Source organism: Molossus molossus, unplaced genomic scaffold (genome assembly GCF_014108415.1).
Source record: "Molossus molossus isolate mMolMol1 unplaced genomic scaffold, mMolMol1.p scaffold_m16_p_2, whole genome shotgun sequence".
Lineage (NCBI taxonomy): Eukaryota > Metazoa > Chordata > Mammalia > Chiroptera > Molossidae > Molossus > Molossus molossus.
The window spans coordinates 140388242-140412636 of record NW_023425355.1 but is presented as its reverse complement, the minus strand read 5'-3'; the positions used below and the strand labels follow the sequence as shown (position 1 = coordinate 140412636).

The 24395-nt window shown below is 41.5% G+C and overlaps 1 protein-coding gene across 3 annotated transcripts; it reads right to left on the bottom strand.

Annotated features, from left to right (window-relative positions):
- Positions 1 to 250: 250 nt before the first annotated feature.
- Positions 251 to 24395, bottom strand: GEMIN8 (gem nuclear organelle associated protein 8). Of its 3 annotated transcripts, XR_004960663.1 has the most exons (6): positions 24292 to 24395; positions 14766 to 14810; positions 13456 to 13894; positions 3699 to 3930; positions 2876 to 2960; positions 251 to 761 (listed from the first exon to the last, which is right to left on the bottom strand). XR_004960663.1 is itself a non-coding variant. In XM_036271685.1 (4 exons), exons 2-4 carry the CDS (start codon positions 14775 to 14777, stop codon positions 3674 to 3676), a joined length of 708 nt encoding a protein of 235 aa, XP_036127578.1. In that variant the 5' UTR covers positions 14778 to 14810; positions 24292 to 24395; the 3' UTR covers positions 3333 to 3673. The 3 variants fall into 3 exon arrangements, 2 of the variants coding, with proteins under 2 accessions (XP_036127578.1, XP_036127579.1); XM_036271685.1 differs by lacking the exons at positions 251 to 761; positions 2876 to 2960 and having other exon boundaries at positions 3333 to 3930; XM_036271686.1 differs by lacking the exons at positions 251 to 761; positions 2876 to 2960; positions 24292 to 24395 and adding an exon at positions 16917 to 16988 and having other exon boundaries at positions 3333 to 3930.

Below are 24395 nucleotides of genomic sequence, written 5' to 3'. Positions count from 1 at the left end.
CCATTTGTTGAAAAAACTGGGTTTTTGTCCTATCAAATTTCCCTCATTCTAGATTTGGCTGATTGTATCTTCAGTGTGTTTAAAATGTTAGTCTACTCCCTGAAATTCCTGTAGATTGGTACTTAGATGTAGAGTCTTAACTAGATTCTGTTATATATACACATGTATATTTACAAAAATATTTGCAATATATTTGATACACACACACACGTATTTGCAAAAATACTTCATTGGTGGTGATGTCAACTTCCTAATGTATCCCAGCAGAATGCATATTGTCACAGTTTTCTTTTTGAGACACCTTTAGCTCCTGCTTTTCCTCCTCTTTATCTTTGTCGTTTCTTCTCAGTTCCCTGCACAGACTCCTCTTACTTATGTTTTGAAGTCATGTTCCTCAGGGCTCACTGTCACTGGTCCATTCTGCCTAGTCTTTTCCATATTCCTAAGGCTGAGGACTCAAGTCTTTTTAATGCCGACCCTCTCCACTGAGTTTCAAACTCAAATATCCAGTGACTGACGAGATGTCACTTGATGCCTTGTGAGCCCTTCAAACTGTGTCCCAAATAGAATTATCCTTCTTCCCAAACAGGTTTCTCATTGTTTCCTTTACCTCAATAACTAGAACCACCATCCAAGATAGAAATCTGAGCCATCCTAGACTTTTCCTCACCTGCCACAAGTCACGAACCCATGCATGGAACGTCTATTTCCTCAGTATTTCAAGTGTATCCCTCCTTCTTCTCGCTGCTATAGCCTCAGCTCTAAAATTCAGACAAAAAGTGCAAATGCATTATCCAGAGTCACATTCTCAAGCAGAGCTAGGGCTAGGACCTAACTCTATGCTCTAGCATAGAACGTACTGGAATCCTGCTGAGGGCTGTAAGTGGCTCCAGACTCTGTGATGCTTTGCATAGTGTGCCTCACATATATTGACAGTATAGTTGTAGAGGCTGAGTTCAGCAGGATGAAGCAGCTAAAGGTGGGCAGTTTAGGAGTCAGAATATCCAGGTTTGACAGTCACTTGCACTACTGAAAGTAAACCTAGTTCAGTTGGTTCATTTCTCTGTGCTTTCAGGTTAGTCATCTACGAAATGGGAATATTCCTTCACCCTTTTTCTGAAATCCCCAAAGCTCTGGAAACTAGAAGTTGCTTTTTTAAAAAAAATAATTTATTTGGCAGCCAAACCTGACTTAACCGTAAGGATTTGATGACAAAACCTGACCTGAATGAAGTTGAAAGCAAGATAATATCTGACTTCTGAAACACACCTGACCTAATGGTTTTGGAAAACAGGATGTGTACCTGTAATAGCTACTTCATAGGTCATCATAGGTTGATTGTTGAAGAAGTTAATATTTGAAAAGCAATTAGAAGATCACAATAAGCCCTATATAAGTATTTGACAAACATTTCGTGTAACAGGTAACCCTAGAAATGAAGCGAAATGCAATATTTTGCGTCAGAATAGTTTGATGAACCTGGGGGCCTCTACCAAAGCTGAGTTCCTACCACAGCTTTTCTGTTATAAGGAAACTAAACATCAGAGACAGAAAAACCCCTTTTGACTGGCACTCCAATCCCTTCCCTGTTCATAATTACCCACTATGTTGAAGCTGGTGCGTATAAACCATTTGCATGCCAACTTTCTCAATTTTAGTACATATGTGTCCAGAGTATGTATTTTTTTTAAGAACAAAGAACGATCAGTCCCAAATGCCAATAGTGCTGAGGCTGAGAAGCCCTGCCCTCACGCCTCTCTTTCCAATGCTCTTGCGGTTCCTGAGCATGCGTCCAGCAGTGCACATATTGCAATTCTCATTGCACACCTGTCTGTCTGCCTCTCCTCCTAGAATGCAAGTTCCCCCAGGGAAGAGACTATGGTTTAGCTGACTGGAATGGAAAGGGCTCAAGTATTTGCTGAATAAATGAATAAACAAGTCATAGGTCCCTCTGATTGCAATTGATCCATGAGGCATCTGGGAAGAAGGACTGGTAGGAATGAGATGTGAGAAGCCAATGCATCCATTTGAACAACTGACAGAAACATTTCTCTATAATAGGAAGAAGTTTCATACCCAGGACTTCCACTGGCTCTCTGGCAATTTTTAAAGACAGGGAATAAATAAGTGTCAACAAGTACTGAATATTTATTGTGCGGCCAGCACTATATTTTATAGGCACTAACTCAATGTGGTCCTTACAAGGACCCCATGTGGAGGAATTAATACCCACTTGAGGATCAAGGGACATGATGCACTGAGAGATGAAAGTAACTTGAAGTCCCAAGTCACAAAGCCAGCATGGTGGTTTCTTTGGGGAAAGGAAGAAGAGTCTTTTGTAAAGAGAAACATTTCCCTCTCAAATGGCTAAGAACCGGCTGCAAATACAATTGGTTTGTATTTGTGCCTGAGTCACATCTATTTTCTTTTTGGGCATATGAGTTTAAAATAAAACAGAGAACTATTAAAGACTTGAAATTTTAGTCATGTGTCACCTCAGGGGAAATTAATCCTGATTTTTGTCTGCAATACCCAAGCTCAAATTGCAACTCCAGTAATAAAATGAGGGCTTGGAAAACCAAGCACCTGGGGCTGATGAAAGTAATGCATTTGTCACAGGGCAGGGGCTGAAATGTGCAGCTAAGTGTTCTTAGGGAAAAACATGTCAATACTAAATCTTTTCACCAACCTTTGATGGATGTGCTCATCTTCTCAGGTCAACAAGGCTGACCCTGCAATGCACTGTAATAACTTATTTAAAAGGCAGCTGGCTTTTTTAAATGGACTGTTTCATCAGTTTTTAGATTTTCATTCTCAGAAATGTATTCTCTTATTAAAACGATATTTGCCACATAAGGTAAAATTTCAATTATACCTTGTTGACAACACAGGAGACTGCAGAGGGGAGCAGGTTTGGGAATGACTGTTCTTTGTTCTCAGTTCTGTATGACATTCAAACTCTGCAGAGGTAAAGAGATAAGAAGAATGTCAGAGAGGTAGTTTCATCTCTTACAGCAGGGGTCCACAAACTACTGCTCTGAGGCCAAATCTGGCCCATGGCCTATTTTTACAAATAAAGTTTAGTTGGAACATAGCCACACCCACTTGTTTACTTATCATCTATGGCTGCTTTCAGGCTGCAAGGGCAGAACTGAGAAGTCACGACACAGACCTGTGGCCTGAAAAGCCAAATATATGAACTCTGGCCCTTTGAAACACATGCATGTTGACCTCTGCAGGAAGACAGGTGGTCACTGGCTGCATGCTTGGAGCATTTTCAGTGGGGGCTACAGGAGTTCTGGTAGGAGACCACAGCTGACACATTTAAGGCATCTGCGGAGCTCAGTTGGGTTAAAGATAGAAGAAAGCAGAAACAGACAAAAAAAACTAAGCAGTATCTCTAAGCGAGAACTTCAATGAACTGAACAGTGTAACGTATACGAAATGATCATTTTATGTCAAAAGACAATCTCTCACATTGGCAACAGTACACCCCTGCTGCTTAAAAATGGCTGACATATTACATCCCACCCAATGATGGTCCCACTGGCACTTTGGTGAACATGTTGACTTTTCAGGACAAAGTCCCGTTCCTCGAGAAAATGCTCAGAAGCAAATGAAGGAGCAAATCCCAGAGGAAGGGGGTGATGGCTGGGGACCCAGGGCCTAAGGCTCAAAATTTCAGTGGAATGACTGGCCAGTATTTGGGTCGCTTTCGGTCAAAGTGCTTGTTAAAGCTCAGCTGCACGGCGGCCTCCATGGCTTGGATCTTGGCGGCACTGTCCCCGTACAAGCGCTTCATCTCCACTTGGCGCCGCTCCCCGGGCCTCTCCGATGGGGGCTCCACTGAGCGGCGCGTCTTATAATACAGGTCGTGGTCGGCGTTCACATAGTCCTCCATGCGCTGCGCATCCAGCTGCTCCTGCCGCCCTGAGAACAAACCAACATGGTCAACTGGGGTGAATTCCACAACTGCCACACATGCAGCGGGCAGTCCTCCAAGTCCCCTAGCTTTCCCTTTCAAACTGTGAAGCCAGGCCCAGCTGTGCCAGCTGAGATGTTCTCTACCTTCTAAGGCATGACCTGCATATTCTTATTTACTTAGTTATGAAGCTCACTGAGGGGGGGTTATACACTGAGAGAAATAGCAAAAAGCCACAAGGAAACATGGCACCCCAACTATCAAACCTCTGGAAGGAGCCCTGAAAATACAGCAGAAAATGACATCACTTGGGTTCCTCTCCTCATCCACGTACTGGCCCACAGCCTTCCCAGGCACAACCTGCCCAGTGAGGAAGGGCTGGTGAAGCTCACTGGGTTTTAAACACTGAACTAGGGCCTGGCAGGTGTGGCTCAGTGGTTGAGTGTTGACCCATGCACCAAGAGGTTACCGGTTCGATTGCCAATCAGGGCACATGCCCAGATTGTGGGCCAAATCCCCAGCGGGGGCATGCAGAAGGCAGCCAATCGATGTCCTCTCTCATTGATGTCTCTATCTCTCTCTCCCTCTCCCTCCTTCCTCTCTCTTAAATCAATGAAGGAAATAATAAACAAACAAACAACACACCAGGCTGGCAGGGAAATGCAGTGCTTCCTGGAAGGGCCAGTATTGCAAGAAATTCTTCCCACCACAAAGGAGGTGGTGGGGGGAAAACTGATTTTAGGTAATCCAGAAAAAGCAAGCGCTGGTAACTAGAGAATGGCCCCAGTGACCTGATCCTGCCATGCATCTAAAACACAAACCATACCACGCAATAGGAGGTCAAGTGATTCACCACTTGCTGAAGGTAAAAGGGCTGAGCAAAGGCAATTCTGCAAATGGGTGGCAAACCTCTGATGTCTACATTCCTGCTTAGATTAACAAAGCTGTACCCAGGTGTGGAAGTCCTCGTTGTGGGATCTGACTTTCCACTTCACAGGTTGGCTTAGGTTCCACTTCAAGTACCATTGTTATGTGCTTTCAATCCTACTAATTTAAACGGACTCTTGCCCCAGCCAGGTGGCTCACTCGGTTGGTGTGTTGTTCTGTACACAAAAAAGCCTGCACGTTCGATCTCCCATTGGGGCATGTATGGAGGCCAACTGATCGATGTTTCTTTCTCTCTCAAATGAATAAACATATCCTCAGGTGAGGACTTAAATAAATAAATACCTGGATTCTTGTAAAGCAAGAAGTATTTATTCAATTTATTCTTCCCTCTCTATTTTTTTTCATAACAAGTATGGATATAACTTTTATTCTTATGCAAGTAAGAACATAAAAATATCAGCAAAGCAATGCTGCAGAAGGTAAAATTTAGCCTACTAACATACATTTTTGTAAGTAACGGTCAAAACCAGAGAAAGTGATAGTAGAATGTACACATCTGTAGCTACTATTGCTACCAAGAGAAATGCTACTAAGGAGTGAAGATGGTTGTCGGGAATAAAACAATACTATAAATCATTCTTTCCTTGTTGAAAAGAAAGTAGCAGCAGCAAGAAAGCCTAGCATGGAAGGGACCGCAAAAGTGAGCAAATCAAGTGTGCACAGAAAGATATTTATGTGGCTATGCATAGTCACTCTCATAAATCCCGTTCTTTATAAATGACACCTTGGCATTGGAGGGAAGGAGTTTTATCAACTTGGAAACATTATTAAAAATGTATGTGGCCATTTCTGTCTTCGCACATCTGCAGTTCATTTCCACATAAGGAAGCAATGCATGGATATGTCAAATGGCTGTCAAGAAAAATACCCTATCACTGTTACCTTATCCATGGAAAAGATATAATTGATTTAGTGCGAAATGCAGACCTAAACAAAAATATTGACCTAATATGCAAATGAATGGGAGGTCAACAAGCATTTATTTCTCATTTTTGGTCTTTCTGACCAGTTTGAAACATCAAGATGTAAGTGCTTCAGTCCTCACGGGTGTTTAAATTCTACTCCCCAGCCTGCCCCGCCCCTGAGGTACTACTCTTCTGAAGGCCTGGTGTCTCCACATTAGTCAGGGACAAGAGTCCCACCTATGAGACCCTTGGTCCCATTAGCAATCTTTGGGCTTTCCTTCTGTTGTCGGCCCGGAGGACATGATCCCATGTGTGGTGCTGCTGCGGCCTCCGAGCCTCTGCATCTAGAGGGCAGAGGTTCCCAGACCACAGTCCTTTCACTCTCAAGTTTGTCCCAAGACTATCATCAGCCTTCCTGACAGATTTAGTGGCACAACAGATGTTCTGCTTCCTGTCTCAATCTGAGTCTCGGAGTTTAGAAGTTTGAATAAACACTGGAATCTTCACTATCTTAGTGAGTGTTGCTCTCTGCCGTTAGGATGTGTGAACTTAAGCTTTTTACTTTGGCATCTTTAGTTTTCTTTTCCTTATAATTGAACATGGTGGTAACTATGCTTCTTTCTGCCACTCTTCTGACAAAAACTGTCTTACCGATATTAAATGGGTGTCATAATTTATATCGAGAGACATTTTCTTACTGTTGACATCTGGGGCTGAAACACTTCGTTAATACAAAGCAACCCCAGCTGGCAATCCATGAAGTCTGTACAACTTCCCAAGTTTGCACTTGGCATGTGCTCACGGGTTGCCATCGCTAGGTTTTAGTTCTTTTTTTTTTTATCCTCGCCTGATGAGGGCATTTTTTCCCATTTTTTTGTTCAGATAGAGCGGGAGGGAGAGAGAGAGAAAGAGGGAGAAAGAAACATCAACGTGAAAGGGACACATCGAGTGGCTGCCACCCGCACGACCAACCATGGCTGGGGACAAACTGCAACTGAGGTACGTGCCCTTAGCGGGAACCGAATCCAGGTCTCTCTGGACCGCAGGCCGATGCTCTAACCGCTGAGCCAAACCAGTCGGGGCTGAGTTTTAGTTCTTAACAAAGTTTATACAGTTTAAGAATAAGACAGTCCTCTCCTCTGTTCACTACTTATATCTCCTTCCCACTCAGCCTTCCTTGTGAAAATTTAAGGCCCAGCCTCATCCCCTCCCTGCCCACAGGAGGTTTGCTGGTTTCCCAGTTTCCTGCATGGTGGGTAGTTTTCCTAAAACAGAGATTTAAGGGGCAGGAAGCCATCCCCTGTATCGAAAGACTGGTTATGAGAGGGGCCTGCAGGAGTTGACTATGAGGGAGGGTCCCTGTTGCCTTTATTCACCCCCATCCCCAGCCCCAGGAGGACACAATGCCTGACACAAAACAGGTGCTCAGGAAATGATTGTTGAGAGAAAGTGTGGACAAAGGCTATACATTATTTTTTTTGTAAACAACTGTTTCTTCCAGATGCTGTTAAAGAAAAATGATGACAACCCCAGGATAGAGAAACAGATGCTCAAATCACAAAAGGTGCTGGGTAGGGCTCCCCATTCAGTAGGTTCCTTGAAGCCTTAATGTGGAGAAGCTGCGGGAGGAGGAAGGGGAAGGCACCAATGAGTTGGGGCTGATCTTGTTTCCTTACATTTGAGTCACTTCACCTCCACTTACACAATTTAAAAAGATGTTTTCTAAGGCTAGGCTATAGATTTCAAAACCAGTCAGCTTAAAACCATCCACCCGGTGTGGCTCAGTGGTTGAGCATCAACCTATGCACCAAGAGGTCACTGGTTCGGTTCCTGGTCAGGGTACATGCCCAGGTTGTGGGCCCAATCCCCTGTAGGGGGCATGCAGGAGGCGGCCAATCGATGTTCTCTCTCATTGATGTTTCTCTCTCTCTCTCTCCCTCCCTTCCTCTCTCTTTAAAATCAATAAAGAAAAAAAAAAAAAACACAAATATCCTGAGACTGGCTGAAAATGCTTTGGCATATGACCTAGGAGACCAAGCAAGCCTTAGGACAGAATAGACTCATTTGAAGGTACCCACGTATTCTGTTTTCTATTTATTATTGCTTCCTTCCTCCCATTGAAAGGAAGGATCCTCAGTCACTGGCAGTTTTTCCTCCTGTCAAAACAAGGTGAGGGCTCATCCAGGCAGACGGAGAATTAGCTGACTGAAGCAGAGAAGGGGAACAGCACACCGCCGATATAACCAAACAGGTGGCTTGTTGCAGGGAGGTGGGTCATTTATACTCAAAACAGCTGTGGGACTCAATGTTAACAAGAGATTTTTTCTTGCAGGATATTTGGTCATGGGAATTTGTTTGAATGCAAATCCCAGTCGTTTTGGATTCTAGCTTTAAAACAGGGCGGTGGTGGGTTGACTAGTGTCCTCCCCAAATCCACATCTACCCAGAATCTCCAAATGTGAACTTATTTGGAAATAGAGTCTTTGTAGATGCGATTAAGGGAAGGATCGAGATGAGATCATACTGCATCAGGGTGGACCCTATCCAATGAGTGTACTTGTGTGAGACAGAGAAGGACACACAGACACACGGGTAAAGCCATGTAAACCTAGAGGCAGGAACTGGAACTATGCTGCCACAAGCCACACAAGCCATCAAACACCAGGAGCCAGAAGCTGGAAGAAACAAGCCCTGGAGCCTTTGGAGGGAGTGTGGTCCTGCCAACACCCTGACTGTGAACTTCTGGGCTCCAGAACGGAGAGAATAACTTTCTGCTGTTTTAAGCCATCCAGTTGGTGGTCCTTGGTTACAGCAGTCCTAGGAAACTGATTCAGGGTTAATATGTAGATAGGGTTAAAACAAGAAAAACAGTCAGTATTATACAATTAAGGAAAAACTCTACTGGATTCATCTGGGTTCAGGATATTGAACCTTGCTTTTTTTGGCCTCAGTCTATACATTTACATGATGTTGCCAATAGAGACTTATAGTCCATAAAGGAAAAAAAAAATCATGGGAAGTGACTTGGACTCTAGAGAACCCCACAGAGCAGGAACACATGCATTTAGTATCCCACAGATAACTAGCCCAAAGGCAGAACATTTTGGAGGACAAAGCACTAAGACAAATGAATGTTAAAGAATGTTATTTTTCCTCATTTTCCCAGCATTAGCATGTCTTTCTGATTATATTCTCTGCTATGAGGCTAGAATTAATGATCTTAGCACAACCGAGCAAAAGCACAGACTTGATTTATACCATGAATGCCTCATTCCTGACTTGTCAGCAACACCCCGAGAATACAGGTGCAGACCTGGAGCCATGTCTGACGGGTGTTCCATTCTCACTTCACGTCCCTCACTCCATGACAAATATAAGCCAGTGGACAACCACCGTTTCCATTTTTAGAATAAAAGTGCATTTCCATCCCTCCCTTCTATTCTTCTACAGCCGTTCACATGTTTCTTCTCACTGATTGGCTTTATGCATGTCTGAACATCTGGACTAGATGAAACACATATGTGGCGGGATTATGCTCAGTCAGTATAATTCCACACTTGAATCTCATTGACTAAACCAAAATGGCTCACTAAACAATGGGCTGTGACCTTCACTATATCTTCTAAGTTTTCGATAGAGGGTGGACTGAAGAACCAAGCAGATGAGGTTCCAGCCAAATGACAGAGTCTAAAGCTCCTTGCTCAGGTAGACAACACAATGGAGCAGATGTCTCCCATTAAATGTATGAAAAACACATCTGGGGCCTTTGGTAAGAACAGCACTTTAAGCACTAAGTGGGGGTGGATATACCCCGTTTTCTTTTTCTTATTTCCAATCGACCCCATCCCTCAAAGCCTACAGCACATTCTACTTCTAGCCCGTGGAGCTCCTCCTCTGACCACCAAGTTCACTGGCTCTACTCCTCATTTGCAAAAGTGACCATGGACCACACCACAGATGTCTCTTCTACCACAAATTATCTCTTCTAGGTATTATTTTAAATTTCATTTATCTCCTTTTCCCACCGGGTTTGGTCTTTATGAATATGTCCCTGTTTTGACCCAACATCTAGCCCCAAAACATGTGATAACATGTGACCGGCTGAAGCCTGAGACAACAGTGGCAGTGTTTGTTTCGAAGGGCCTTCCTTTCTACTGGGAATGAGAACTTGCACGCGTTTTCCCTCTAAGATTTAGGACTATAACCTGGCAGTCTGCATCGATGGTTACTTATGCCTAAAATGTGATACTTTTCTTGACCTAACAATAAAGATTTTTCCTAAGAAGTAGGTGAAAACACAGCTGGCCTTTAAAACATCACCACTGTCTGATTTCCCAGAAGTAATGTTACCACTGAAGTTTTAAATACTGGCAACATCTCATTGGGACATGATGACATAACATAATGAAAAGCATGCCTGTTCCCACAGCACAAAAGTTCTTTATCCTACTTCACTTTTTGTTCTTATCAATGAAATACGTTAAATTAGAAATTATCTGGGCAAAGAGGAATCACAAGCAAGAACATGCTGTCTAATTTGAAGAGTTTTATCTTAAGAAAATGTTAACTAAGACTCAGATGATGAAATGCTAAATCACGTTTAGCTAGGTTTTCCCTTGTTAGTAAGTTTATAAGATAGTCTATGTGAATCTAAATGATTCATATTAGAAATTGAATTTGCCCTTATCGAAGACGTAGCATCTAGTGCCTCAAAGAGCAAAACAAAACAACTTTAACCAAGTATTCACACTACTCAGGTCCCTTATCTCTTTATTAAGCATTTCCCGACTGTGTATGGAACTAAATCTCCACGAATATTTCTAGTAAAGGAAATGGACTGGAAAGCACCCTGGGCATTCAAATCACTTACATCTGAATTCTATCATTCATTACTGCTCAAAGGAACATGTATTCATCCTATATACCACAAAAAGTGCTGGTGGAAAAAAAAATAATGTCGGTGAACCGCTGCCCATTATTTTATTACTGGGGGTGCAGGCCACGCCCTGGTAGCTACAGCTAATAGAGAGCAAGTCTTCAGTCATAAGATCCTGGCACTGCCTGTTCTCACCCTTGCCAGACAATCCTCACGTCTCCCAGGGACATCATATGCTTTCAGGGCAGACTGCAGGACACAGAAGCATGGCAGAGACTCTAGGACAAGTAGTTTTAAATTTTGCTACACCTACACATTTGAAAAAGCACAAAGAAGTAACTGGAAGCTCAATGTGTTCAGTGCTGTTATTAGTAATGTAGAAGTGGGTTCATTTTTCCAGCCCAAGTATTTGACTTTATTAAGTTATGCCAAGTAAGAATGCCCTTATATTGGAACTAAAAGTTGTATGATTGACTACTTGGACCAAATTGTGTTAATGACTAAATTTCACAGACACCAACATTTAATTCTTTTCTGTTTTAAATACTTAAATGGTAAATATTTAGATTAATTTAAGAGTTTGGTAAGTTCTGCCTAGAGCAGAAATATATGCCTTTTTTGGAAGTCATACAACATCTTTATGAAAAAGGTACAGAATCTGAATCAAGCAATAACCAGGATAAACAGTTCTCACAGTAGAACCAATTTATAGTTAATAATCCACGATGAAGGATGAGTTATTAGCAACTAACAATAACAGCTAATATTTCTTGGGCACTGACTTTGTGCCAAGCACCCTTCTCTAACTTTTATTATCTCATGTAATCTTTGTAATTAGCAATCCATTAATTAGGATCCCCATTTCACAGGTGAGGAGAACTGAGGCACAGAGAGGTTAGGGCAGGTGGCCAATAAGAAGATAAGAACTTCTGGCTGGTAAATGTTGGAACCCATGAGCTGAGAGTTTCCACCACAGCTGCCTCTGTATAATGTTACTGATAATATTATAAATACTGAGGAGTGAGGTCATAAGGGTTTTCATAAAATTCCCTTTTTTGTCGGTTTGCTATCTGGATCATGGTAAAAAAAATAAAGACATTTTCTTCATAGAGATGGTAAGACCTTTCCAGTTCCCTTTATGTTACACTCACAGACTGCATTTGGGAACAAAGACCATTCTCACAGCGTGATTGTAATAGTTTCCTACGGCTGCTGTTACAGAATACAAAAACTGGGTGGCTTAGCACAATGGAAATGTATTGTCTCACAGTTCTGGAGGTCAGAAGTCCGAGATCAAGGGTGGGTATTGATTTTTTTTGTGGGGGAAAGAGTGGAAGGGAGGGAGAGAGGGAGGGAGGGAGGGAGGGAAGGGAAAAGAAGGAGACTGAGGGAGAGAGAAACATCGATGTGAGAGATACACATTGATTGGTTGCCTCCTGCATGCACCCCGACTGGGGCTGGGATCGAACTTGCAACCCAGGTATGTGCCCTTGACCTGGACTCAAACCCGTGACCCTTCAGTGCACAGGTCAAAACTCTAACCACTGAGCCACACTGGCCAGGGCTAAAGTACTGTTTTAAAAATACTTGTTTGAATATACTTTCTACTGCACATCAAAGAAGTCAACAGTCGAATTAAAAGAAGGGAAGTAAAAGAAACCTGAATAGTTTAGTGAAGGAAGAATGATGGGCAAAGACACAGAAGGGTGTGATACTTTACACAAAGCTCATCACTCAGTTCCTGGCACCCAGGGGGATCGATAAATGCAAGCTCATCATTATGAAAATATGGATCTTTCAAAATGGAAATGAGACTCTTCCCAGGGTTCTATATTTGTTTACAAAAAATTATAGGTAAAATGTCATATAATTAGAGCTCAATACAAACACTATCGAGACTGGCTACTGGTTATAATAGAGAGAAAATAACAGATACTTGTATATCTATTAGAGACACTTAAAATGTAAATGGTCTGATAATCACAATAGTAAGAAGAGCACCAAAAGCATTTCTACCTCTTTGTAGTAAGAAATTTAAAAAAGCAAATTCCTGTTTTCTGACTAAAGGTTTAAGACCACTATCACATTCTCTAACCCCAGGGCACACAGTCTCAATGCAGGATCAACTAGGAAAGTTTAAGGACCAGGCATTTTGTTATTCTATTTAGGTTCATACAGATCTCTACTTGGAGGGGAGGGAGCTTAATATTTAAGATTTGGCAGCTCTGCAGTGCCAGGGAAGGCTCAGGGCTGCGTGCCAGTGAGTTGGCAACAGTATTTTAGGAATTTAGCCGCCTTAGGGACAAAACCTAATCCATTAAATTTATGCATGTGGAAGGAGCACAGGAATTGGAGTCAGGCAGACCTTGTTTAGACTCCTGACAGCAAATTATTAGTTGTGTACCATGGAACAACTCAAATGATCTTCTCAAGGCTCATTTTCCTCATTTTTAAAATGGGTTTAATACCTTGAGGGACTGTTGTATAGATTAGGGAACACAGGTGTGCACACACAGACGCACGCACGCTCTCCATCTGGTGGAGTCTCCAACATTCAATAAATGTTAGAGAAACTATCAGGTTAAGCTTTGTTCTAGAACTAAAACAAGTCCTATATTCAAACAGCTCTGGAAACGAATATAATTGAGGTGTAGTATCACCATGGCTTTTCCAGGCTTGGGATTGGATTTGGAATAGTATCTGTACCCAGTTGAGGAGTTAGAAAGTAACTTTATGGATTGGAAAAGATGAACTGCAGAATGCAGGGCAAGGGGAGGAAGCATGTGAAGGCAGCTCTCACTTACGCCGCTCTTCCCTGTGCCTTTCGGTCTCTGCAAAGTACTGGCGGAGCTCCTCAGTGATCTCCATGTTGCTCAGGTCGTACTCTATCCCCTCATCTGAGTCGGTCTCCACCTCCTCCTCTGTGGCCCAAGTTTGGTATTTTCTTGTGCTGTCATGAGGATGCTTCCCAGGCCTTGGAGAATGTGAATACTCACAGTGGGAGTCCTGGGAGGCCAAGTGAGGGTCACAGAAGGACTGAGGAGATCCACCCTTCTGGTCATAACAGCTCTGGGGAAGACCTCCAGAAGTGAAGTACCACGGGGAACTGAAATAAGACTCCACGGCCTTCCGATAGGCATTCTGGTGGCTTCGCATCCAAGCCATTGCTTGATAATAATGTTGCCAGTATCTTGCATATACTGGATGACAAGACCAAGGCTTGGTAGTTTCTGATGATTCTGCCTACAAAATAAAGGGAGGTGCAGGCTAGACAGTACAATTCAGCCTCAAGAGAAATCCCCAAATGTTTAATCAACTTATCAACACGTATTTACTGAGTATCTACTAAACACCTACTCTATATTAGGATGCTACTGTGCTAAAGAGGATATGACAGAGCCATGCCCAGAGTGGACACTGAGTGTATGCACACTTGCTCTGAAGTATGTGAACATGAGGTACACACAGGACAATTAGCTTAATGATATGGCCATAAAAAAGTGGGACCAAGCCCTGGCCAGTTTGGCTCAGCGGTTAGAGCATCAGCCTGTGGTCCAGAGAGACCCGGGTTTGGTTCCCGCTAAGGGCACATATCTCGGTTGCAGTTTGTCCCCGGCCCTGGTTGGGTTGTACGGGTGGCAGCCACTCGATGTGTACCTTTCACATCGGTGTTTCTCTCTCTCTCCCTCCCTCCCACTCTATCTGAACAAAAAGTGGAAAAATGTCCTCGGGTGAGGATAAAAAAAAAGTGGGACCGAAACTAATAATGAACATTTTAGATAAGATGCAGCAAGAGATAAGGACATGTATTACCTTGGCCCTTTCTATCCACTGTAATTAAACAACTACTTCCAAGTTAGAAACGGCCTGCCAAGCATCACATGGACTAATGATTGGGATGTTTTCTGGTCTCTCCCTCTCCGCACCCTAAACGCCTGCTGGCCTAGCCTACTGCTTAGTGCCAGAGAAAAAAGATGTCCAGCAACACACCCAGGGGTGCTTTTACTTTTCGTTTCTGATGTATTTCTTTGGTCTTCTCCATCATGAAACGAGAACAGCAATACTTTAAAGAGCAAAACTTACCTTTTTCTCTTATAAGTTAAAAAAATCTTACCTCTGCTGCCATCTCTGATTGTGAAAGTCCAAATGGGCACCGAAACTAGGAAAGAACAACCACAGTGCAACATCTGGTCAGCACAGGTGTGTGATATTCATGGCTATTTTGTAGTTGCCAAGCAGCTCCTCCAAGGGTGCCTTTTCCTAGTACTGTGCCTGGTCTTCACACAATTTACCACTACGGGACTCTGGCACCTGGGCATGGCCTTGTGGTCTGAAAAGGAGGGATCCCCTTAGGTATGATTAAGTGGCTCAAAGGACACTCCATTTTCCAAGTACTGGTTTCCCTAATTTTTTAGTGTTTATTTTTCAATTACACTTGCCTTTCAATATTATTTTGTATTTGTTTCAGGTGTACAGCATAGTGGTTAGACAATCATGCACTTTACAAAGTGTTCTCTCTGATATTTCCAGTATCTACCTGGCACCGTACATTATTATCACAATATTATTAATGGTATTCCCTATGCTGTACTTGACATCAGCACTATTAAAAGACACGCAAGATCTCCCTAGTAGCATAATGGTCATGATTTTAAAATGCAATAACATCTAGAGATTTAACTACAGAACTTGTTTCCCTATTGAAAGTAAAGTTAATTTAAAGAGCCATATAAATAGTATGTATATAAAAATAATATACAGAGCATGAATTACAAATTGACAACTATTATTTTATTTACCAATCCTTAATTCATGCCAAAACCTATTTAAATTAAACTTGCACATCCCTGAGGCTGGAATACAATTCAGCACATCTTACCAACTCACTGGAAACCTTTTTTGGGTCTTGCCTTAGGACTGGGACTTGGAGAAGCCAGCTTGGGTTGTGCCCTGCACTTTAGGTCCCCTCCATGGACCTTATTTTGGTTTGGACTGCAAAAAGCACCTCTCAGCCAGCGTGTGACACCATGCTCTCCCTGTCTAACCATTCTGCCTCTTTGCAGGGGGAGAAATTGTTCCATGCAGACTCTCCACCAAGCCGCCGTGCAGAATGCCTTTGCCCAACAGCCTTACTCTGCCTGGATTTGCTCCTTTGCCCACTACCTAAGCACTTGTGATTTACTGATATGACAGGAAATACCTAATGTAAAGTTCAATCTGCACCTTTTACAACCTATTTAAAAAGACTTCATATTTTTTCCTCTTGTTCAGGAGTTTAGAGCTACCAGAATGCACTTAAAAAAGTTAAACAAAAATAATAATACTCTCAAGTGCATGAGAATTTAGGCATCTGTGAGATGAAATCACTAACACAATGTGTCGCTTAGCAGTTACTTAGGATTTGAAACTTTAGAAATCAGATAGTGAAGGAGTCCTATTTATCCTAACTTCACTTAATAACAGTGTAGAATTTAAAAATCTCCAAGCCTTAAGAAATAAACTTGCCTTATTTCATAATCTGGATCAGATGTTTTGCTATGGGTAATGTTGAAAACTGAGACATTAAAATTACCACTTCTTTTAAGATTAACCTAAAATAGAACCATTTGCATTCTTTTTCAATATAATAAGCTTTCAAATAGGGTATTTCCAAGAGGGCTGACATGACCTTCTGTAAATTTATCTTAAACATAACCCACACTTCCTGTTCACTGTTCTAAATTCAGAAACACACACACATGCAGTGAATGTAAACCTGGAAAAAAAGTTAACAGCTGCAGTGAAAATGTAAGTGCAAATTCAGTTCACATTACTTTTAAACTATAATTTAAAGGTTTACAACATGAGTCATTAACTGAAAACCTGGCTAACTGCTAGGTACTCTAATTGACAGGCTACTAAAGAAATAGAAAACAGTCGATACGATTCAGGGGCTAATCATCCAGAGAAGTAAAACTAACCCAAAATAAAATTACAGCAGACATCAGTGTACACTTGAGAGCGAAACTATAAGGTGCAGCCTGTAAGTGGCTAATTCACTCCAGCCAGTTTTCATCTTTCTATCACTGATATGTGAATCTTTTTCTGAGAGCCTACAGCTCATGATGGTATGAAAGTGAACTCCATGTGTATCTGAATCAAATTTGTTTTAGAGATTAACAAGAAGCATAGGAATTAAATGAGAAAAGTCAAGGAGACATCTGCATGTCTTCTGAAGATGAAGAGTTCTGAATCCAGACTTCTATGCCTTATAAAATGTACTTACAACCAGATGAATGTGAATATTAATTCTTCGAAACTGAGAAGTCTGACAGCCTCAAACATGTAATGAAGATTATTGTCATCGAAGACTACTGCAGACCTCAGGAAAGCACATTTCTATTTATAATTGGGACAATCCAGCTTGGCTTTAAAAGTAGTAGTACAGTACCAATATTCTGAAAATGCACAAGATGGCGTAGGAGAAGCTCCACTCTGCAGAGTGAGAAGTGTAGGCAGATGTGCTAAAGTAGGCAACTGTTTAAGAAGCTCAAGTGTAATCCATCATGTTTGCCAGGCTGCTCAAATGTCAATGGCTGTGATTAAAAAGAAGGGGGGAAGCACTAATTTGAGGAGAGATTACTTATTTCAACAAATTCAACAAATAATTTGACAGAAGGGCTGCCATGTTACAATGCCTTAGAGGTCATGCAAGGCACACTGAACACTTTTGCTAGAAAGACACCAGGACAATGAGCTGAGATGACTGAAGAAAGCTAATTTCAGCATTTGAAGCAGAAGCAGCTCTGATTCAGCCCAATGTGCCAACTATTTAAAAAGTATATCAATGAATCAGCTAGAGTGCTAGATTAGACTCTTTTAAGACTCAGGCCACTAAGGAAAGATGATTTTTTTTTTTTTATCCTCACCTGAGGACATTTTTCCATTTTTGTTCAGATAGAGTGGGAGGGAGAGAGAGAAAGAGAGAAACATTGACGCGAAAGGAACACATTGAGTGGCTGCCTCCTGCACAACCCAACCAGGGCTGGGGACAAACTGCAACCGAGGTACATGCCCCTAGTGGGAACTGAACCCAGGGCTCTCTGGACCGTAGGCCAATGCTCTAACCGCTGAGCCAAATCGGCCAGGGCAGAAAGATGAATTTTTGTTGTTGTTGTTAATCCTCACCCAAGGATATTTTTCCATTGATTTTTAGAGAGAGTGGAAGGGAGTGAGGGAGGAAGAAGGAGAGATTCGGAGGCAGGGAGAAGAGAGGAAGATAAACATCGATGTCAGAGAAATACATCGACTGGTCGCTTCCCACATGCTCCCTGGATTGAACCTGCAACCTAGGTATGTGCCTTTGACCAGGAATCAAACCCGAGACCCTTCAGTCCACGGGCCAATGCTCTAACCACTGAGCAAACTGGCCAGGACAAGGAAAGATGAATTTATATTAATGATGGAATACAGGCAACTTTGTCCTCAATTTTAGTCTGATTATGCTTTCTGCATTGGTTTGGTCACTAAGGATATTTATAATGAAATCTGCTGCCATCCTCCAGCAAGTTTAGAGGCCTGGGGTTATATATCGAATATGCTCATTTCATCCTTGGCTTTATTATTCTCCCTCCTCAAATTCTAAAACCTATGTATCACATCCTTTTACATTTCATTTTTAAGATTCCTAAAATCCTATAGTCAATTAAAAATAGTTCCTGAGGATGAATGACAATCAATTAATCTCTCAAAAATCAAATAAGATAAAGTATAGAAAAACACATCTAAAGGAATACCAGCTTACATAGAAATTTATAATTATTATTAGCTCACTATTTCCAAATTTCTAAAGAATTACTCTGGGTATTTTATGCCAGCAATTTTTTTTTTTTCTGTAAAGGGCCAATTAGTAAATATTTTGGGCTTATGGGCTACATACAGTCTTTCTCTCTTCTTTTTTCCAATTGGAAAAAAAAAAAAAAAACCCTTTACAAATGCAAACACCGTTCTTAGCTCCTATGTAGAACAACAAACAAGCCGAGGGCTACCATTTGCCCATCTGTTTTATGTGCATACATCATTAAGCTGTACATACTCTGCCCTCAGTATGCTGAGCATCCTAATTGTTCCTCACTTTCCACTTGGAAATCACTGGAGAATCTTCGGATTCTCACACTTAGACTCTGAATAAGACGAGCGGAAGCAAGAGAACTGGGATTATGACCAACAATTTTGGTGACCAGTTCCTAATATTTGGGACAGAATAGTCATCTCCATGACTAAATAAAGATCTACACAGACATTTAAAGACTTAATTAATGAAAAAAGACCTTAAACTCCTGCAAAACAGTATCAATCCACAGGGCTTAAAATGCACATGCAGTGCTACGATTTCTGATGGACTCTACCAGCGGCCATATGCGAGACAGTGACCCAACAAAGACAGGAAGCAGGAGAGTTCCCAATGTCTAATCACTGGAAGAAGAAATACATATCTTTCCCTGCTAGCTGTATCAGTAAGCTCCCAACGGAAGGGTCCTGTTAACATTTAAAGCTGGTTACTCTTTCCATGCACAATGCTTAAGAACTTAATAAAAACACCTGGATTTCTGAAAGGTCAACATTACAATAATTCTAGACATTTAAAGACTCAAAGGCAATATGCTCACTTAATATTTGACAAAGGTGGCAACAGCATACAGTGGAGTAAAGACAGCCTCTTTAATAAATAGTGTTGGGAAAATTGGACAGCTACATGCAAAAAAATGAAACTAGACCATCAACTTACACCATACACAAGAATAAATTCAAAATGGATAAAAGACTTAAATGTGACTCATGAATCCATAAAAATCCTAGAAGAAAATGTAGGCAACAAAATTTCAGACATCATATGTAGCAGAATACATATTCTGCTACATTTTCACTGAAGGCAACAGAAACAAAGGAGAAAATGAACACATAAAACTCAAAAGCTTCCGCACAGCAAAAGATACAATCATCAGAATGGAAAGGCAACCCACTGTATGGGAGAGCATCATTGCCAATGATATATCAGATAAGGGGTTAATTTCCAATATACATAGAGTGCTCATACAACTCAACAAAAGGAAGACAAAGAACCCAATTAAAAAATGAGCAGAGGAACTAAATAGACACCTCTCCAAACAGGACATACAAATGGCTAAGAGACATATGAAGAAATGCTCAACGTCACCAATCATCAAGAGAGATGCAAATTAAAACAACAATGAGGTATCACCTCACACCTGTCAGAATGGCCGCCATCAACAAATCATCAAACAACAAGTGTTGGCGAGGGTGTGGAGAAAAGGGGACTCTAGGACACTGCTGGTGGGAATGCAGACTGGTGCAGCCACTATGGAAAACAATATGGTGTTACCTCAAAAATTAAAAATTGAACTTCCATTTGACCCAGTGATCCCACTTCTAGGAATATACCCTAAGATGCCTGAAACACCAATCAGAAAGAATATATGTACCGCCACGTTCATAGCAGCACTATTTACAATAGCTAAGATCTGGAAACAGCCCAAATGTCCATCAGTAGACGAATGGATAAAAAAGCTGTGGTACATGTACACAATGGAGTAGTATGCAGCTGTAAGAAAGAAAGATCTCTTATCCTTTGAGATGACATTGAGGGACCTGGAAAATATTATCCTAAGTAAAACAAGCCAAACAGAGAAAGACAAGTTTCATATGATCTCACTTATTTGTGGAATATAATGAACATAACAGTCTGAGGAATGGGGTAGTCCCAGAGACATGGAAGTGGGATACAGACTGACTATCCCCAGAAGAGGGGGTGGTGGGGGAGAGAGAAACCACAGAACTTATATGCATGTGTGCATGAACAATGGACATGGACAACAAACCTGGGGACAGGGCGGGGAGGGAGGAGTGGGGGAAATCAGTGGGGGGGAAAGGAGAAACATCTGTAACAAAAATAAATTAATTAAAAAATTAAAAAAAAAATAATTCTAAACATTCTAGCAGCACCACCATCAGACACCACTATCATCTCAAAGAAAAGAAAGCTATGGTTGCAGCAGACTTAGATGCCTTTTCACTTGTTTTTAAATTTTATTTTTCATTCTCTACCTCCCTGGAAGTGTCCCCTACTCTATTATATAGCCCACTCTGTGGCCTGAACAGCAACTTTTTTCTAATGGGATGGTGCAGCTGAAAGAAAAGAGATTGGCAATGTCAGGGCAGGCTGGGACCCACAGCACTACCAACCGGGCAGCCCTCCCCAGTGAGTACAATGGCATAATAGTCACTACCCAGCTGAGCCCTGGCAAGTAGAGACTGAATTCATTGTCTGTTCTCAACCACTAGAGAAGGAAGGAATAAAAACAGCACTGAGGTCATTCACTGAACACTGCCGAGGCCCACAGGCAAGACAGCGCCTCTGAGTCATCAACAATATATTTTCCTATAAAGCCTTGCTTTAAAAATGTACTCATTCTTCACCAAATCTGCTTATCCTGGAAGATATATTTTTAAATGCATAAATATACATGAATAACAACAGACAAGAGCTTTATAGCTGTCAATGGATGCACTGTGACTACTTCCATCAAATTATTTTAAAAATTCCACAAATAAGTAATGTGGCTTTGTTGAAAGCTGGTGGCATCACACACCTTCTTTTCATTGCATATTTATATTCTTATAAATACAGGATCTAGGGTGTTTCACAGCAACCAGATAAATAAAACAAAACCACAAATTTCCCTCAAAATGATAAATCTGTAACCGGATTTTCCTCATTTTGTTTTCCACTAGAATTCTAAAATGTAAACATATAAAAATTAATCTGCTTTGATTTTTGCATATGAAACACACAAAAAGTCAGTTATTAAATAAGTCATGCTGGTTAAAGCCCTGAAAGTTGAACCAGTCCTATAAGGCTCCCAACTGATTTGGTTCTCTGAGCCAATGAGATAATTCCAGGGATCTAATTAGGCCTTCAGTACACTGTTTCAAGGTACAAGGAAAGGGGGGGGGGGCGCCTGCTGGAGATTGTTCAAAATAAATGTACAGTGAGAAATCTGAATGACATAAATTGAGGCATGAGTTTCCAAGGAATCTGTATATGCAGTAATAATCCTATCGAAGTAGATGTTTTCAATAACGCACACACTGGTAGGAACTTCCTCACCTAAGAGAAATAGTGAAAAGAGGGTTTTTTGAGAGCACTGTTTCCTGCTTCCATCCCCAGCTGTGTAAAGGCTGGCAAGTTCATCTGGCTCCCTCCTGTGGCTTTGTATGGTTCCTGATTACTGTTTTGAACCTCAAAGATGGCTAAAGTCTGAATGGTCGTCTACTCTCAGCAGTCCAAGCTCCATCTTTCAGACACAGGCCTCCCAGAAGTGCATAGGCTTCTGTGTTCAGTAAGCCAACACTTTTCTATCTCTGATGGCCACCAGTGAAACTGATGGGCAAGGGAGCCCGCAAATGGAGTTTTATTTCCATATTCCCCCAACTCCAAACCCAAGTTTACTCTCTTCTGGATGATGCAATAAGTAATGTTACAAAGAAGCAGACCCTGTGGAAGGAGAAAGACTGAAAGGATGTAGTTCATTCTTCTTTTTAACACAAATAACATTCTACCCACAGAATAGAACTGTTTGATTTGTCAGCAAGAGTGATGGATTTGTGAATGCAGTTATTTAAAAGTTCACCAAATCCCCATGGGACTAATGTCAGAATCAGAAGTGAAATACGAGTATACCCAAAAACAAAGTTACTCTCTGATTCATGAACATAACAGGCAATGGGGTAACTGAAAAATGGGGACAACTGAGGACATAATAATACAACTCATAAGAGGAAAAACATTAAGATCTCTTCACTGCTAGTATATCCTTCATACAGTAAAACCTAGTGTGATCATAAAGGAATAAGTATTGAACAGTCAGGTAGTGCAAGTGAAGAGCCTACCAGCAAAACCCATGACCAGTTTAAAGTGGTTAAGACCATCAGACCACAAGATTTCAGAAGCCTTATTTCAAATTTTACTTCTATAAATACACACATGGTAATTTCATGTAACTCTCTTTTCTTAATGTATACAGCACTCATTTGGGTGTTTAATCAATTACCTGTAGGCATGGATTCTGCAATCTATTTCTTTTAAATGTCCTATTTTCCTTCCAGTATAAAATTCATAGCTAATACTTCCTGTCCTTGGATACTGTTGGGATTGTCATTTTCTGATAACACTCTCCTCCTACCTCCACCCTCCCTAAAATCACTGAGTAGCTCATCTCTCAAATAACTCTGAGTTTATTATAAAGCCCCAAATCTTTTCAGAAAGCAGACGTTATTTAAATACATTAATGTTTTCAAATCATCTGACCAACTATAGTTATACTTTCTTCACTTGTTCACTCTCTTCACTGTTCTGTAGCTGGATTTCCTATTGCAGAGCTGTAGTTCCAGGAGCTCTGTAACCAGTTGCAAACTCTCCAACCTCTCCTCCAGCTCACTTGTTCAATTTCCTCCATCCCTCTCATCTCACCATATCCTTCAGTGGTAGATCCTAAAAAAACACAATAATCCTTCACCATCTGTATAGCAGTTTTAGAATGAAAATTTCTCTCTGGAGCCTTAGTTAATATACTTTCCTAGAAAAGCAATGAGCACACATAGGACTTTTGTACACCTTAGAGTGAACTTTCCTTCAGTTATGTTTATCCAAATCTTTCAAAATATAGTTTTCTGTTTGCATTGCCATCCCAAAAGGACTAAGTTTATAAACTGTATATTTTGAGAGTAAATAACCTCAGAAGTCTTATTTGTGTTATTAATCTTTAGTCTGGACTTTCAAGTAATGCTGTTTTTATTTCAGGTAAGAGAGAGCTGAATACAGAACCTAGTCTGTGAAACAACTTTAAAAATCATTCTGAAAAAAAAAAAATTGTTCAGAACCAACTGGTCTGTATCAAAGGACTTTCTGGATTTCAAAGCTAAAAGTACTTCATTGGCTACTGGCTCAATTCAATTACTGAGGGAAAAAAAAAGGGCAAAGACGTTCCCCACCTCCACAGGTAAGGCACAAAAAACACCACAGGTGCAAATGTTCTTCACATAATTTCCACTTAAACCCCTGACTTCCCAAAGAAGGCAAAGTGCAAGGGAAAAGAAAGAAAACCCCCAATTTTTGAGTAGACGGAACAATATCCTAGACATCCCTCCAAGAATGAAGCTGCCTTGGGCGATCGTCTGTTTAGATACTGGGCTGTAAGGGCAGTCCGAACTCACCTTCCAGACCTAGCTTAACACAACGTCACTGGCACATCAGAATCACGTGGGTAGCTTTACTAAAAACACCGATGCCTGGGCCTCACTTCTGGGGATTCGAGTTTAATCTGGGATAAGGACCCGTGCATCAGAATTCTTAGAAGTCACCCAGTGATTGTGATGCACGTCTGAGCTGAGAGCTTCAGGAACCCTCCCTTATCACAAATAACCAGCAATGGTTTAGGAACCTCTGGGGCCTCTGGTCCCACTTTTTAACGCGGGATAATTACTACAATAACGTGACAGCCAAGCCCTCAGCTCCCAGGGCCTCAAAGGAAGCCAGCTTCCAATTCACTTCCCAAAGACAACCCAGCCGTCCCCGGAGTCACCTCGTGGGCTCCTGGCTTGCTGATCCTGGGCGGTGGGATAGCTGGGGTCTACTTCCTGTGGATGGTGAGTGGGAGGAGCTGTTGCCGGAGCGACTAGACGCGTA